The sequence below is a fragment of the Ricinus communis genome, chromosome 1 (assembly GCF_019578655.1).
Source record: "Ricinus communis isolate WT05 ecotype wild-type chromosome 1, ASM1957865v1, whole genome shotgun sequence".
Classification (NCBI taxonomy): Eukaryota; Viridiplantae; Streptophyta; class Magnoliopsida; order Malpighiales; family Euphorbiaceae; genus Ricinus; species Ricinus communis.
In genome coordinates this window covers 4,798,709-4,814,921 of record NC_063256.1, presented here as the reverse complement: position 1 = coordinate 4,814,921, position 16,213 = coordinate 4,798,709, and the positions used below count along the sequence as shown (strand labels likewise).

Below are 16,213 nucleotides of genomic sequence, written 5' to 3'. Positions count from 1 at the left end.
CGCTGAACACATCATAACCCTTAGGGTTAGATGCGTTCAACATACCCATGCCGCCAAATTTCTCTTCTCTTCTTCTTCGCTCGTCCCTGTCTCTTTTTTCTCCAGTTCTTCTGCGCTCTCCTCGATTGAGTGTCGAGCGAAGGTGCGGGTGGAGATGCCAACACCGCTCGTGAGAGTGACCCTGCTTCTTGCAGTGGTCACATCTTGTGACGTTGTTGGGCGTCCCTCGCACCCGAGCCGACTCTCGCGAGTGAGAGACGAAGGCTCTATTCTCTGTGTTGTTCTGGTTTATCATGGCTCCCATAGTGGCACGCCTGGTTTCCTCTTGTTGCACAAGAGCGATGACCGCGTCAAGTCTGGGGAGTTTGCTGGATAGTAAAATCTGTGATCTAACCGCCTTGTAGCTCGACTCGAGCCCGCCCAGGTAAGTAAACACCAGGTCTTGCTCCGCTCTCTGCCTTATTTCCTCTGGATCAGTAGTGGGCGGGAGGTAGCTTTGTAGCTCCTCCCACCGAGTTAATATCTCGGTCGCGTAACTCGCGCTGGACCGAGTGCCCTGTTTTATTTGCACTAATTCTTGTTTCAAATTGAATATGTGCACATAGTTTTATTCTTGCCCGTATAATTGTTTCAGTCGCTCCCATATTGCCTGTGATGATGCCAACAACAGACATAGCCTGGCAATCTGAGGCTCAATTGTGTTGATCAGAAGCGACATGACCATGTGGTTAGTCGTCTACCAATCTTCGATTGCCTCATTCTCTTCCTTTGTTGGTTGATCTGGGTTGATTGGTTATGGCCTCTTTCGAGTCCCTGTGATAAACCCTATTTTCTTTCTTCCACTGAGGCAGATGTATACTGCTCTCGACCATTGGAAATAATTTTGACTGCCTGTTAAGGTTATGTTGGTGATCTTGGTAAGATCGTTTTGAGACATGGTGAGAGATTTGCTTGGTTGGATTTTTTATTGTTTTTGGGTAAGTGATGACAGGATCACTCCTGCTCTGATACCATATGGAAATATTGAAGTGTATTAATCTGTGATGAATGTTAATATCAATTCTGAGATTACAGTTTGAAGCATAATCTTAATTTATACATATTGAGTTCAAACGGTCTTATTGCTATGCTACTAGACTCTGAGCTCTATGTCAAAGTTCCATTCCTATTCTATGGTTGGTAGAAGTGACCTTTCTTACATAGGGAAGAAAGGTTGCTCCTAACTCACTTTCGGCCCTGTGATGACGTGGTCGAGGCCTGACCAATGATCCTCGATCATTGTTTCAGAATTGGATTTTATCCTGTGTGTTTTTCTTTTGGTCTTCAACAAATGATTTATGATATAATTATTTTAAATGTTTTTGTGTATATAATATTATTATTTTAATTATATAGATTATCAAAATATAGCTCGTGATGATTAAAAAATTACTATAATTGATTTTGTCCAATTTAATATGAATTGAACCAATATCAAATTAGAATACCTAATAAATAATTGTACTCTATGTAGTTGTGATTCGTAAAATTTATTTAGAAATTTAAAATTATGTGTTTTAAAATTAATATAAAATTTTAAATAATTATATTAATTTTAAATAAAATAAATTTTTTAATAAATTTTAACTAAATATAATATAAAAATTACAAGATATTAATTTTAGATAAAATAATAGTGTATCAATGAATAAAGAGATGGTTAATTATTTCTGTCAAAAATCAATGGTTTATTCTTAAATTTTTACTAAACAAATTTGATTGAGCTGTTTATTAAAAATAAAAAAACCCGGAAAGCAGTAAAAGCCACGCGCTACTACTCACGCTCTCTGCACTCATTGTGTTGTGTGGGGCTTAAATATTACCTTCCCCCTCAAAACTTGCTCCCAGCGGACAATTAGCCTTAAACTTTTAGGCCAAATTAACCTCTGAACTTTCAAATTATGGCCAAGGAAGCACCACATTTCCCAAAAGGAGGAGACTGAGTTACGAGGGCCTTCAAGCAATAACTATAAATATATTATTAATTTAAATTAATTTTTCACTATTTGATATCACAACAATTGATGAAGAAATATTAACAACAGCCACCACATGCTTTCAAACACAATAAATTATATGTAAAAGACTACAACTCATATCAACAAATTCATGGTAATTTGATCAAAAGAAGAAGATAATGTTCTTGGTTCAAAGTAAATAAAACTAAGAAGTAAATTCTAAAAATAACTCACTTAACATATATCATAAAATTCACTATTTATTTCAAGTTGAAAAATTATAGTGAAAAAGAAAAGAATAAAAATTAAACCTCAAAAGAGATGGATAAAATTGAGTATAACTTTTACAATCATGACTAATGAGGAGCCTAAGAAAATAACTCAATCAAAACAAGAAAATAGTAAAAGGTTAAAGAATGAAAAAAAAAAATTAAAATTGCCTGCCTATAATCAATGAATGTTGAATTCAAGATCATCAAAGATATTTACTTGAGTTTCTCATTATGAATTTCTCATCTTGTGAAAAGTAAAGAAATAATCATGTAAGAAAATACAAATTCTAACCAAATCAATATGGAAACATATTAATGAATGGGATGAAATTGAGCAAATAATTATTTGAGATGAAAGATTTTATATATTTTTTGATAAAATAATGAATTTTTGAAAATGTTTAAAATTTGAACTTGCTCTTTTAATGTGAGAAATAAAAGAAAATAGCGACATGGAGATCACAATAGAAAAAAGTGATAAGAAAGGTAGAAATTATGGTTAACAATTATAGTTAATTGTTTCATTTTTTTGAAAAAAAAGAGACAAAAGTAGAAGAAGAAAAGAAAGTAAAAAAATAAAAAAATTGAGATGTAATGTTATTTTAAGCTTTTAATATTTTTAAATATTTTACTTATGGTTGCAATATATGTAATTTAATCTTTTAAATTTATGAAAATTGGAGTTAATACACAGTGACGTGAAAGTCTAGATGTCAACAAGATCAAAAAAATTAATGTTAAAATTAATTGTCCATGACAAGTAAGTTCAGGGGGCTTTGGCAAGAAAAAGAAAAAACAGATCGCAGGGGGCAAGTTGCCATTTAAGCCAGAACTTTCATATTCCACGCGGTTTAGGCGCGTGGTGAGTCTTACCGCTATGCTATCTCTTCATTATTTCATTAATTTTCCATATTACCCTCAACAATAGTAAATCTCTAGAATTCATGGAAGTTTCGTCATCGTCAACGCAAAAAATAAGTCCTGAATAGAAATTTTGTGCTCTTATACTTCGTCTACCTTACATACTAAGATACAAAAACTATTTAATTAGCAATACCAACAAGAAAATCCCAACATAATTAACCTTTATAATCCCATTTAATTAATGCAAAACTCAGTGTGCTTCTCTCTCTCCCCTATAAAATTTTTCTTCATCAACTACATCTCCATAGTCGTATCATGCACAGCCACAATTAACCCTTATATATAACAGTATCCAATTCTCTCTGAACAAGCCCAAAAAATATAAGGAAATAAAGAACCCCTTAACCATGGAGTTATTTACCAAAACCATGGCAGTTAAGCTCCGTAGCCACCTTGACAAGTACCTGATCGCCGATGACGATGGAGAAACTATCCGTCAAAGCAGAAACGGGTCGACACGCCATGCTAGATGGCTTGTTGAGCGTGTAGAAGGAACAGAAAACTCTATTCGTCTCAAAACAATCGATGGAAGATACTTGACCGCTTCTGACACACACTTTCTTTTGGGTATGACTGGTAAAAGGGTAATCCAAACAAAACCTGAAAAGATCACAGACTGGAACTTACAGTGGGAGCCAGCAAGGGACGGATTTCAGGTGAGATTACAGAGCTGGTGCGGTAAGTTTTTGAGAGCTAACGGTGGAACACCGCCGTGGAGGAACACTGTTACGCATGATGAACCGCACACTGGGTCAACTGTGAGGTGGATTTTATGGGACGTGGAGGCGGTGGAGACGGAGTCTTTGGCGGAGTATTTGTCGTCTATGTCTAGTATGTCATCTGTTCCTGATGATGTTCTTGAAGCAGCTTCCGATGAGTATTTAGGGTCGGAACCTGGTTCGCCAATTTCGGTTGTGTCTTCTCTTAGAACTCACAGGCTGACCGTTGTTAAGTCTATGTCTCCAAGGTTGTCCCCAAAGAAGGTATGCCATTTTTCTTTTATCTGCTAGTTATTTAAAATTGATTTAGCTACTTACTGTGCATTTTTTAGTTTGATATAATTTATAATTTTTACTTAAATTATATACTAATGATTTAATTGTCTGATGAAACAATTTAGAACAGTCAAGAAACATCTGTTAATAAAATTTTGGGATCTTACAGTTGGATGAGGAGGTTTTATTACTGTTTTTAGGTTGTTTATTAAATTGCTATCTTTATTGTTTTTCTTGTTTAAGCGTAATATTTTAGATACATATATAAATAGTATTTTGGCAATGAAGATTTGATACTCCCTATATTTCACAAGTAGTTTAAGCCAATCGCATAAGTTTTAGTTAAGAAATATATTAAATACTTTTAATTATAAATATAGCTAAAATACTGTTTTTATTAAAATATTAAGTAATTTCTATATAATTTTATCTTTTTCTATTTTATAAATATTTTTTCAGATAATATGTAAAGGTAAGATAGAAAGAGATAATCAATATCCTATTAATTTTTTTAAAAGAATACTCAATTTGAATTAAAGAAAATATTTACTTAAAATAATACTCTTCATGTTTTATACAAATTGTCACTTTTTAGCAGTTTATTTGTATTAATAAAATATATAATAAATTTAATTAAAATAAAAAATTAATTAAATCAGATTTTTATAGATATTTTAAAATTTATTACACTAATTCCAACATAATAATAATAATATTTATTTTGAAATAAAAGAAGAAATAAATATGATGGTATTGAGAGAAAGTATATGTTTTAGTGAGGCAGGTATAGATAGATGGTGAACCAAAAGTGTAGATTAGAAGAATCACACGGTTCTTAATTTGCAAACAACAAAAAGTATCCTTCTCTGAAATGGTTTAATACATTTCTCGAAATGGTAGATACAGACTTTAGAAGGTGTCAACTTTCTCACGGATTTGTACATATATACTTCACTATTATCAAAAGTGGTAACCACTAATTATTAGATTTCAGCATATGTAATGTCTAATTAGGCGCCCCAAAGATAACTGATTGGCTTTTAAATAGACGAATAAAGAACAAAGTTTGCGTGAATGGTATTCCCTAATCTCTTAGGACACTGATATCTTTTGGTTTTCTAAGGTGGCGTAGGATTAAAAAAGTGTAGATAAAAGAGAGAAAGAAGGAAATGGGTAAGTGAAGTCTTGAGGAACGAGTAAGAGATGGTAGTTTAGACAAATGAATGAATAGCAGTGCGAAACTTTCACACACTCAAAAAGCTTCAAACCCCAAATGATTGAATCTCCACATTCCGCACAATGAATGTAAATCATTTAGGAGAAGAAAATAGGAACTTACTGGAGTTTATATGTATTATTATTATTATTATTATTTAGAGTGAACTTATTGGTCATTAATAATTAGGTATACATCTTTGTTAAGTAATATAACAGCTAGGGATAGCATGCATCTCGTGCTGTGTTGTGCACAATCTTCTTTGCAAGAAAGTGGACTTGCTTTGTACATAGAAAAGGCAAGAAGAAAGGTTCTTTCTTTCTTGCAGAATTGATCATCATCTTACTGATTGCCCTCTTTAGAACATCCTATAAAACCTGAATCCCAATTTAGGCATACGGATTCTTATTCTGCACGTACCTCCAAAATATTGAAACTTATTTTCCCAATTTAATTAAATTTCTTTTATTACCTTATTAGCTCCACTAGAGACTGCTGCTTATATTTCTTAGAGATAATTATAATTACTTGAAACACAGCTAAACTGCAATTATTGATTCATATTTACATATTCAAAGGAATTTTAAATTTTATTTTATTTTAAGAATTGGTTTTCTCTCTTTCGAAAGTAGACTTAAGAAAACAGTTTATAAAAAAATTAAGAAATTATATATTAACTGTAAACCCCAACAAAACAGTGTGTGAAGTCGCACACTATTGATGAAAAGAAGACTCCACGAACACGCGACTCTGTCTTTTCTTTTGATGCCAAACTGCCAAGAAACTTACAATCTTCTCGAGTGTTTATCAGGTTGATTAAGCTGACTCATTCAAACATTAAGAAAAACAAAAGCCAGAGAGTGAATGATTTGCTTGAGGTTATAAACGTAAATTCCTTAGTCCTGTCTGAAAAGAACAGTAAAAATAACTCCCACGGAACGACGTTGAACAATTACCCACATCAACACTAAAACGACACGTAATTAAGTAACCGCGTCCACCGAACTCCCGCCACGCGTGTAGTTCCACTCTCTTTCAACTCTTGTCGCCAGGCGGCGCTGACCCACTAACACCGCATAAAGCATTGTGAAAAAGAAAACCCATTTTAAGATCTCCTCCGTTTCGAGAAGACACGAAAGGAAGGATCCAGTCTTTTAACTTTGATTATCCATTTTGCAGACGAGTTCGAATCAGTTCAGATCAGGGATGGAGTTTTTCCGCAACGCAAAAGCAGTACGTCTGCGTAGCCACCACGATAAGTACCTCCATGCAGAGGAAGACGAAGAGACTGTTACCCAAGACAGAAACGGATCATCCAGGAACGCTAAGTGGATTGTCGAATCTGTCCCCGGATCCGATTCTATAATCCGCCTTAAGTCCTGCTATGGCAAGTACCTTACAGCTTCTAATCAGCCTTTTCTTTTGGGTATGACTGGTCGTAAAGTGCTCCAGACTTTACCCAGAAGGCTTGATTCATCACTTGAATGGGAACCCATTAAAGAATCGGGTCAGGTCAAGCTAAAGACAAGATATGCTAACTTCTTGAGAGCTAATGGTGGATTGCCACCTTGGAGAAATTCAGTTACTCATGATATTCCTCATAGAACTGCTACTCAAGATTGGGTTCTTTGGGATGTTGATATTGTTGAGATTCAAGTTAAATCATCAAGAACCAATCAAGAAAAGACCGAGCCGCCACCTGCGATTCCTCATTCTGATTCTTTGGATTTCGATGATTCTAGTTCACCTTCTTCTGTTTCTATCAAATCTAGCAACTTTTCGAGACAGGAGGTTTGGATCTTTAAATTTTACTTATTTTTGTTTTCCTATTGAGAAAATAATATTATAGCAAGCTCAAAGTATGAACTTTTCCGGTTTTGGTTTTTGAATGTGCAGTCTAGTGAATCTAATGTTAGTTCACCTCCAAAATCTGAAGGAAGGACTATATATTACCACGTGGCGGATGAGAGTGGTGATATTGATGATGATGTTGTGGAAGCTTATTACTTCCATTTTAAAGGAAACGGAGTTGATGAGTTGACTCAAAAATTAAGGGAGGAGACTGGTTTACAGGATATTGTTGTGTGTTCTCGTAGTCCTTTGAATGGAAAGCTTTATCCCCTTCGATTACAGCTGCCTCCAAATAATGCTGATATGCATGTTGTTATAGTTGAGTCATCTTCCAAAGGTGAGCTTTTGATTTTGATTTTAACTTGATTTCATTTTTTTACCATCATCTTTTGGTGCATCAGTTCATCTAGGAGATTCCGCTGTCCATTTACTGCATTCACAAGCCATCTGCTCGTGCCTTTGTTGCTGCTATATTTGCTGTCCTTGCATCAAATATTTTGTGCTCTGTTGGAGTTCATTATCTTGGAATATTGTAAGAGTAGATTGCATCAACCTGTTACTGATCCATTATGGTATAAGCTGTTATGGTGAAGTATCATAAAATGCGTCTTTTGCACAAAAAAAAAAAAGTGAAATCAACAAGGTTAGGCTTGCCTTCATGAGAAGGTAGGAAGGTTTGCTTAGAATCATTCCACCATGCTCAACGAGATGGGACAGGATATCAAATAAACATGATAATCTACCGTTACATTGTTGAAGTGATTATTCTTTTTTTCGAACCAGAAATTATAGTTTAAAATCTCCATGTGATGGTCCATTGGGAGACTATCTTCGACCCCAAATGTAACAACTATTATCAAGTCCTTCTTGAGCTGAAGGCCCTGTATATGATATGCATATTGTTCTTATTAATGCATGAATAGATTAGTCACGCTGCATAATGTCTCTGATATATTATTTTTATTGCCTATAATCGCTCAGTCTGCTGCGCATGGAATAGCACCTTGTATAAAGATTTCAATTCTCATTCCCCACTGCATACAGTATTTTTGCCTTGAATCTTGCTTGACTTGTTTTTTTCTGGTGCAATCAGTAGCCAGAGACCTTGCAAAAGGAGTCGTGCTATGATTAACAATGGACGGACGGGACATCACAGTTTGTCTCTCAAATTGCTTCACTGCAATATCTTTTTGTACATTCTGTTCTTGCCTCTTATTTATGTCAGCTGAATGTGGAACGGGAAACATATTAAATGAAACAGGCATTTCCCGCTTATGTCGTAGAAACAGCTAGAATTTAAAGTAGAAGCTCGTGGTTTTAAGGTATTGGCACAAGTGATGTTGCTTCTGCAAAGGGTCAATTTGGTGCTGATGCTCCTTACTCCTCAGTCCTTATCTCATCAATAATGCTCCACAATTTTACTGTACTTGGAACATTATTATAGCATATTTTATTGATAGCTTCATTGATTTGAAAATTTGTTGTAAATTTTTGTTGTAGCATGTTTGCTTTCCTGATGTGGTTTCAGATATACAAATCTTTTCGGATCTTGCCGGACTCGTTCAACTGATTCTACCTGTAAAAATAGCCTCACCGATTTAAATCTGCATTTGAAAAGCTTGTAGTTGCATCGAACTGCAATAAAGTTAAAACTCTTGCTTTTTTTTTGTTTTTTTTTTTGTCGGTGTTGTTGTGGATAATCAAATCTAATAAACTATCCTATAACTAGTGAAAGTTGCATTTCATTGATCAGTGACACATTTTCTTTTTCTTACAGTTCTTTTTTTTCTTAAATGCAAAATAATTTATAAGTTAAAGAAATCATTAAAAATGTTGAATGGCAATTCATTATGATCAATGTGTGTTGGTTCGTACACATGATACGAGTGGTAGTAGCGCTTAGAAGTTCATACGGGCATACAAGCTCACTTGTTCCTCGAATACCAGATGCTGATCGCCGTCCCAGCGCTCTTCATTTAGTTCTTTTCTTGAAAGGACATGGACTTCTGAACAAAGCAAGAGACTTCAATACAGACGAAATGCAAACTTTTCCAGTGGAAGCAGATTCATAATATAATTCTACATATAGGCAGAGCAACTTTAGATACAGAAGGTTTTCAACTTCAATTTACGTTATCGGGAATGGATTTTTTTAACATGTGAAAATGCATATTACTACAACAGTAGTCAGTATTAATTGATTACTGATCAATCACTTCTCTTCGGCGTTGGCCAGCCAGCTAAATAGAGGGGAGAAAGCAAAGATAAATCCACATCTGATACCAGGCTGCGCCTGTTATAGCCCATACCTATCTTACATTTTACTGTATTGATATTTAACTATGACATTGACAAGAAAATCTGCCGTCCCCCACAACTACTCGTTCCCTACTCTCTAGTTGACAAGTAAACCACTACTTGCTGACCTTTCTTTAATCAACTTTGAAGTAGACTATACATTCGCAGGTACACAGCCAGCTCGCATAGTTCACCACCTGACTAGAATAAAAAAATGCATTTGAGATTTGAGGTGTGGGTAAAAGAGCTTTTCAAATTTTTATTTTTATTTTTTAAGTTTTGTAAATAAAAAATTAAATTGATGATTTTTCAAAAACAAGTTTCAGTTTATAATTTTTTATTTTTTTAAATCAGTTCCATTAAAGCCAACATCCGTCAAGCAGCTCAAAGCAACCTAAATCAGGAAATGAATTGTACCGTCACAAGGCTTCAACAAAATGCATAGTCAAAACTTGTCAAAATCAAGCATTACAGATTGCAGAGTCCAGAACCAAATGCACCGGATCAAGCATTAAAATGTTCAAAGCTCAAACAGTAAGTCCCAACACGTTTCAAAAGGGAAGTCTGTAGAACAGATTCGACAGAATATTTAGCATATCAGGGGCATATTTGAGAGCACCAAAGCCTGCAAAACACCAAAGAAAAACAACTGATTTTACTTTATGCTTTACATAAGAATCATATGTACTCGTATGTAAATTTGATTAAAATGTCAAAATTCATGAATTCCAAGCCTGCTCAAAGAACTGGAAAAGCTTTATGGAATATGTAGGAGAGGTTAATTCATAACAGAGAGTATTGCCTCTTATATGTTTTTAAACCTAGCACCTTAAGGTAGTAAAGGGTTGACTAGAAAGGTGGAGTCGTGGGATTTTTAGAACAGGTCCTCAATTACGGCCCACAACAGTTCATCCAATTCATGAAAGCAACAAAGGCATTCATCAAAATGCTCCCAAATCGAAGTATGCATCTCACTCCTGGCTCAAGTTAAGATATAGGCAACATCACTATATTTATTTGAGAAAGAATTAATACAAGATGGACTTTTACCCTTGAATAATGGCCAAATCAAATAATTTATCCTCAATAGCCCAAACAATCATATCCAATCTTTAAGGGAAAACTCTTTCCTTCAAGGAGTTAAGGAAGAAGCTTTCATGTCTCATCAACTTAAATTGATGATCATTTCAACTACCTTCAATATAAGCCAAAATTCTTTATATGAAAATATTTACTTGAATACATTCCACTAGCTTATTGGAGAAAACAGAAACCAATCACCTTAAAATTCTTTATTAATATCTTAAGATGGAAGAATCTAACCCAACAGTAAATGCAGTATACAGAACATTGTTAATGACTTACCTCTTCCCCACTCTCACAGCACAAAACTGATGCTTTAGTTGGAGTTGACGGCATTCATCAGAGTCGTGCATCTAATAACTGGATCCGAGTTAGAGGAGTTCACTGGAGCGGAGAAGCTGCAGATTGGGTTAGAACCAGTGGCATTCATTGGAACGAATGGAACAGTGGTACTTAATGGAGCCATGAGGCTGGTGTTATTCAAGCCATTCAGTGGAGTCACAAGGTTGGTGCTTGGACTGGAATTTGTGGCACTTAATGAAACAAGGTGAGTGCTCAGGTTGGAAGGGGTGACATTAATTGGAACCACAAAGTCAGTTCCTGGGTTGGAATTGGTGCCATTTATTTGAACCATGGAGATGGCAGGGTTAGCATCAGTGGAATTCTCTTCACACCTCATGAAACAGTTACGCCCTCTAAATAATTGAATCAGCACCCCGAGAAGAGCAAGCATGGTAAGAATGAATCCTAGAGCCACAGCCAAGGGAGAGAAGGGAGAGCTGGTGCTTAATTGGATTCCTGTGTTACCTGAGGAGGTAATGCCAGCTCCAGGAGGATAGGAGAATCCATCCATGTCTCAAACTATAAAAAAGAAACAGATTAAAAAAAAAATTGATAGTTAAGAAGACAGGTTAAGGAAACCACCCATACACCAGCTGAGTAGAAGAAGACAAGTTGAAACACAGAATGATGCCCAGAATGGATTGTGCAACAAACACCACAATTGCTATTTAAACAAGTAGCATTCCACCCAGTAAGAGTAAGATGTCCCTCCCAGTATAGCCAATTAACAGTGGCAGCTTGCTACGTAACAGCGTGTCAATGAACTTATATTTAATAAAGAAACTGCTGGTGAAAATCTATGACCACTACAACCAGGAGAAGAAAAGGACCAAGGTTCATGCATAACTAGCAAGATATACAACAAGCCAAATTCACATCCAATAGACAAGCAAAAAAGAATAAACTACATGCTAAGACACAAGCAGAGAGAATCATCAGTGCCACAACATAGAACAGAAAACATTGGATCAAAATTAGCCCAAACTGCAAATTCAGGGGGCAGCATATAACATAAAGCATTCATATAGCGATCTGGAAAATTTAGATATCACAGTGCAAAGCTTATAAAGAAAGCAACAAATAAGAAGACCATGAGAAATTTCCGAAGTAGAAAATTAGCACAGATCTCAATTAAGCTTCTATTAGCAGTAAGTAATAATGAAAACCAATGATATTACAGTTTACCCAAAAATAGAAGAAGAAGAAGGAATTAGGTGCAAATATAAAGCCTAACTACTCACAAAAGGTCAATTTGGACATAAACTTTAATTTGGCCTGATGAGTCCATGATTCTTAAGCCGATTTGGGGCTTTTGCTGGAGCATACATTTTGCAACAACATAAGGAACTTGGGGCTTTTTTGTTACGATCCTGCATTTGGGATCGGGTTATGGGTCTATAATTCACCAGAGGATCGAAAGAATGTGAAGAGTGTTTTCTGGAATTTCTTCCTTTTCGACCTATGTTGAATTATAGTTAAGGGCTCATTAGAGAGAACCCTACGATCTCTAAACTTTAGGAGTTCACAACCTTAAACAAATTTCTGCTTGTCTTATTCCATAAGAAAATCACGTTTAAATAGTTACAAGAGATGGTAGGCTAGCCTCTAACCCTTAAACCGTACTTGCCATAATCAAGAACAACTTGCCATAATCAAGAACAATAATTAAGGAAAACTTATATAAGGAAGATCCTAAGATTTACCTATAATAACTAAATAGGAAATTGACTAGCAAAGTATTAAGAAAGACAATTGAGGAAAACTTAATTATTCTAAGAATCACCTATAATAGATAAATAGGAAATTAATTAGTAAAATAATGGAATACTGTAACACTTTTGCTGAGGTTGTTAGACATGCAGAGTTAGATTGGCCTTAAGTAATAAGGCAACATCACATGTCATGAGCTAATTAGGCTAAATTAAAATTTTATGGCCAAATTGATCTTTTACAAATAATTCAACAATAGACTTGTGGCGGCGTGATGAGGAGGGAGTGGGGAAGAATCCAAACTCGACAATGTTTAGCACAGATCTCAATTAAGCTCCATTCATCCTTAATATGCCTTGAAAAGTAAGAAAATCAAATTGAAATCCACAACAGCAACCAGAGAAGTGCAGCAAAACATGCTACCAGATTAGATTAAGCAGCACTAATAGAAAGATAGAAAATAAGGTATGCAGATATGGACAGGAGAGCTTCTATAACAGTAAGTAATAATGAAAACCAATGATATAACACTTTACCCCAAAAAAGGAGAAGGAATAAGGTGCAAATATACTGCTGAGCTACTTACAAAAGGTCAATTTGGCCATAAAACTTTAGTTTGGCCTGATGAGCTCATGAGTCTTAATTTTTCAGCCAATTCATCCCATGTCTCATAATCAACACTCAACAAAAAAAGTTTAAAATTATTTCAAGGAACCCAGAGCATACATTTTGCACACAAGGAACTTGGAAGTTTTGCTGAGGTTGTTAGACATGCAGGGTTAGATTGGCCTCAAGTAATTAGGCAACATCACATGTCATGAGCTAATAAGGCCAAATTAAAATTTTATGGCCAAATTGATCTTTTACAAATAATTCAATGATAGACTTGTGGCAGCGTGATAAGGAGGGAAAGAGTAAGGATCCCAACTCGACAACATTTGCTTGGGGTTTAATGCATCTGAAAGCAGCATTCACAAGTATAAGGCCAATGACTAAGCTACCTTTTTTCCTAAGAAGACAAAGAAGCAGGGTCCAAAATAATCCTGATCATTGCATTGAAACATAAATGATTAAGATTTGATTATCCAACTCATAACCTGTTTAGTTTAAACAAGCATTTAGCACATTAAATAGCATTCCAAGTATCCAACTTGCAATTGCTTGAGGTCAGTATCAGTAGCAGCTGATTTTGAGCTAACTAAATGCATACAGAATACTGGTCACCAGACCTCACAGCTACAATTCCAAAAGGCATTAAGGTGGCAAGACCCATTATCCATCAAGGTACTAGGAGCTACTCTTGGCATTTTCAAGAGTAAATTGAACATCATCATCACATTGAAATATTCAATAAGAGAATTCCAAAATTGACTTATATGCACCATGATTGACAAAAAGGACATTAGGTCACATCAAGGGAAAATCTAATAATACTGACAATTAAAAATCCATGAACAACTAAAACCTCCCATAAGCGCAGAGCTTATCAGAGAAAGACACCTGACAACCTGTGCTTTCATTTCATTCAGAAAAAAAAAAAAAATTCATGAAATTTGATAATGATTTGAGAGCAATAAGAAAATTATTCCTTTAAGACAAACAAGAAAAGAAAAACAATAATGTTGCACAACATGGCAAGAGTAGTTTGTTTGCAAATTAGAAGTTCTGACGATTTTGACTAGGAACTTATGGATCAGGTATAAGATCTCCTTAAGAAACAAGATCCGTATCATAACAGACTCTTTAAACGGAGACAGATTAGACCCCACTTCTACTTGAAAAAGAGAAATCCATTTTAGCAATTACTAAAATTTCCAAAAACTCAAAGATCACGAAGGATACAAAATAGATTTACTTGGTGAAGCCTACTCAGACTATAGTTTTACATTTCAGTTATGAAGAAACCTTCATAAATGCAAAAAATGGTGAATAAATTGGCAACAAAAAAGGCAAGAGTGAAAGAATTGGACCAATAAATGTACCTTTTAGCTGATTTTGAATTTGACAACTAGAGCAAATACTGAAAACTCCAGAATTAAGAAAAATTAATGACAGAAAGCCAAAGTGTAAAAGGAGATGATAAAAGTCTGCAAGGAAGAAAAAGCAAGTACACATTTTGACCAATTCCGATAAAATAAGGTTTAAAGGAGAAGAAAAATAATGATTGGTTCTTTAGAAATGAACAAAAGCAAAAGATTCTATAGATGTAAATTTCTGATAAACTTCGTTCTTTCATTAATGAAGCAAACAGCATTGGGCTGGGCAGAACCCTATGCAGATCTTGGTCCACTAATTTACAGGGAATGTGAAGATTGAAGACAACACTAGTCAGTAGAGAGACCCAATTGCAGATTAGTGGACGCATCAACCTAACATAAGAAGGCAGCTGGTTAATGGACCAAGGTTTCTGCTAATTAAGAACGAAGCAGGTCACTGGGACTGAGAGAACTGATCATTAGTAATGAACCGAGCAAGTTACTGGACCTAATTTTGCAAAATTCCAATATCAATCCAGCCCCGGTTTGGTTTGATGCTGGGTCACCGGTTCATGATCCGACCCGAAGGATCGGGTGCGGGTTGGATAAAATTGAATTGTAATGAATTATCATTATCAGCCAGTAAGACATGAATAACAAAAATACGAAACCGTACGTCTATAGAAAGAGGATCAGATCATCAAGAACAACTACAACCTATTAAAATAGAAAAAGAAATAGTTAAGGATCAGATCATCAACAATAACTACAACCTATTAAAAGAGAAAAAGAAATAGTTAATCTTAGAATCAAATCGACATGATGAACTTAGACAAAAAATCCACATAATAAACGCAGAGATGCTTAAATCCATGGTGTCCAGTTTTGCTCTTTGAAGGTTAGAAAAAACAGAAAATAAAGACTCGAGTGAAATCATTTATGTAACGAGACCTGTTTAGAATGAGCAAAAACAGCCAGATCGGTGCAAGTACGATGAGATCCATGGGAAATATGGTCGTCTGAGAAGCATTTAAGTCCCCATAGATGCTGTATAACGGATCCGGCGATGTTATGAGGCGGCGAAGCCATTCTTCGACGGTGTATTCTCCTTCGAAGTCGGCGTTTCTTTACATTTTCTATCATCCTACAGAAGAAACACGGACAAAATAAATGAGCAATTTCTTTGGTTTCAACGTTGGAAAAAAAATAAGAAGACAAAAAGCACGGACTCAATTACTATTCTAGCCTTCTATTTTAAGCGGGCAGTCATAAGAATGTAGGGGTAGTTAAGTATTTCCAGTAAAAAGAAAAAGAAAAAGAGATTAATAGTGCGTTGTAGAATGCAACTCTTCAGAAGATAGCTTTAATTAAAGTTAGGCAGCTTTAGTTAAAGCAGAATAACTTTAATTGCAGAACTGGATTTCTTTTACAAAAAGTGGAAGGGCAATTATGTCTTTCTCTGCACCCATATATTTTCTTTTTTGCTTTTTTTTCGGTTTGCAGCTGTTACACAGAAAAACTAAAAAGGTAAATGACTTTTGTTCCTGAG

At 35.1% G+C, this 16,213-nt stretch overlaps 1 protein-coding gene and 1 long non-coding RNA gene across 6 annotated transcripts; one reads left to right on the top strand and one right to left on the bottom strand.

Moving 5' to 3' along the window:
* The first annotated feature begins 3,300 nt into the window (after positions 1-3,300).
* Positions 3,301-8,918, top strand: LOC8287041. Of its 2 annotated transcripts, none has more exons than XM_025157529.2 (4): positions 3,301-4,176; positions 6,584-7,195; positions 7,301-7,592; positions 8,352-8,918. In XM_025157529.2, the coding sequence occupies exons 1-4, from the start codon at positions 3,541-3,543 to the stop codon at positions 8,381-8,383; spliced, it is 1,572 nt and encodes a 523-aa protein (XP_025013297.1). In that variant the 5' UTR covers positions 3,301-3,540; the 3' UTR covers positions 8,384-8,918. The 2 variants fall into 2 exon arrangements, with proteins under 2 accessions (XP_025013297.1, XP_002520162.2); XM_002520116.4 differs by having other exon boundaries at positions 3,315-4,176; positions 8,349-8,918.
* A 161-nt stretch (positions 8,919-9,079) lies between these two features.
* Positions 9,080-15,917, bottom strand: LOC8287040. 4 transcript variants are annotated; one of them, XR_007217322.1, is made up of 5 exons: positions 15,902-15,917; positions 15,616-15,808; positions 10,919-11,497; positions 9,971-10,178; positions 9,080-9,754 (listed from the first exon to the last, which is right to left on the bottom strand). It is a non-coding gene; the product is annotated as an uncharacterized LOC8287040 (long non-coding RNA). The 4 variants fall into 4 exon arrangements; XR_007217324.1 differs by having other exon boundaries at positions 15,894-15,908; XR_001535294.2 differs by lacking the exon at positions 15,902-15,917 and having other exon boundaries at positions 15,616-15,855.
* Positions 15,918-16,213: the final 296 nt, after the last annotated feature.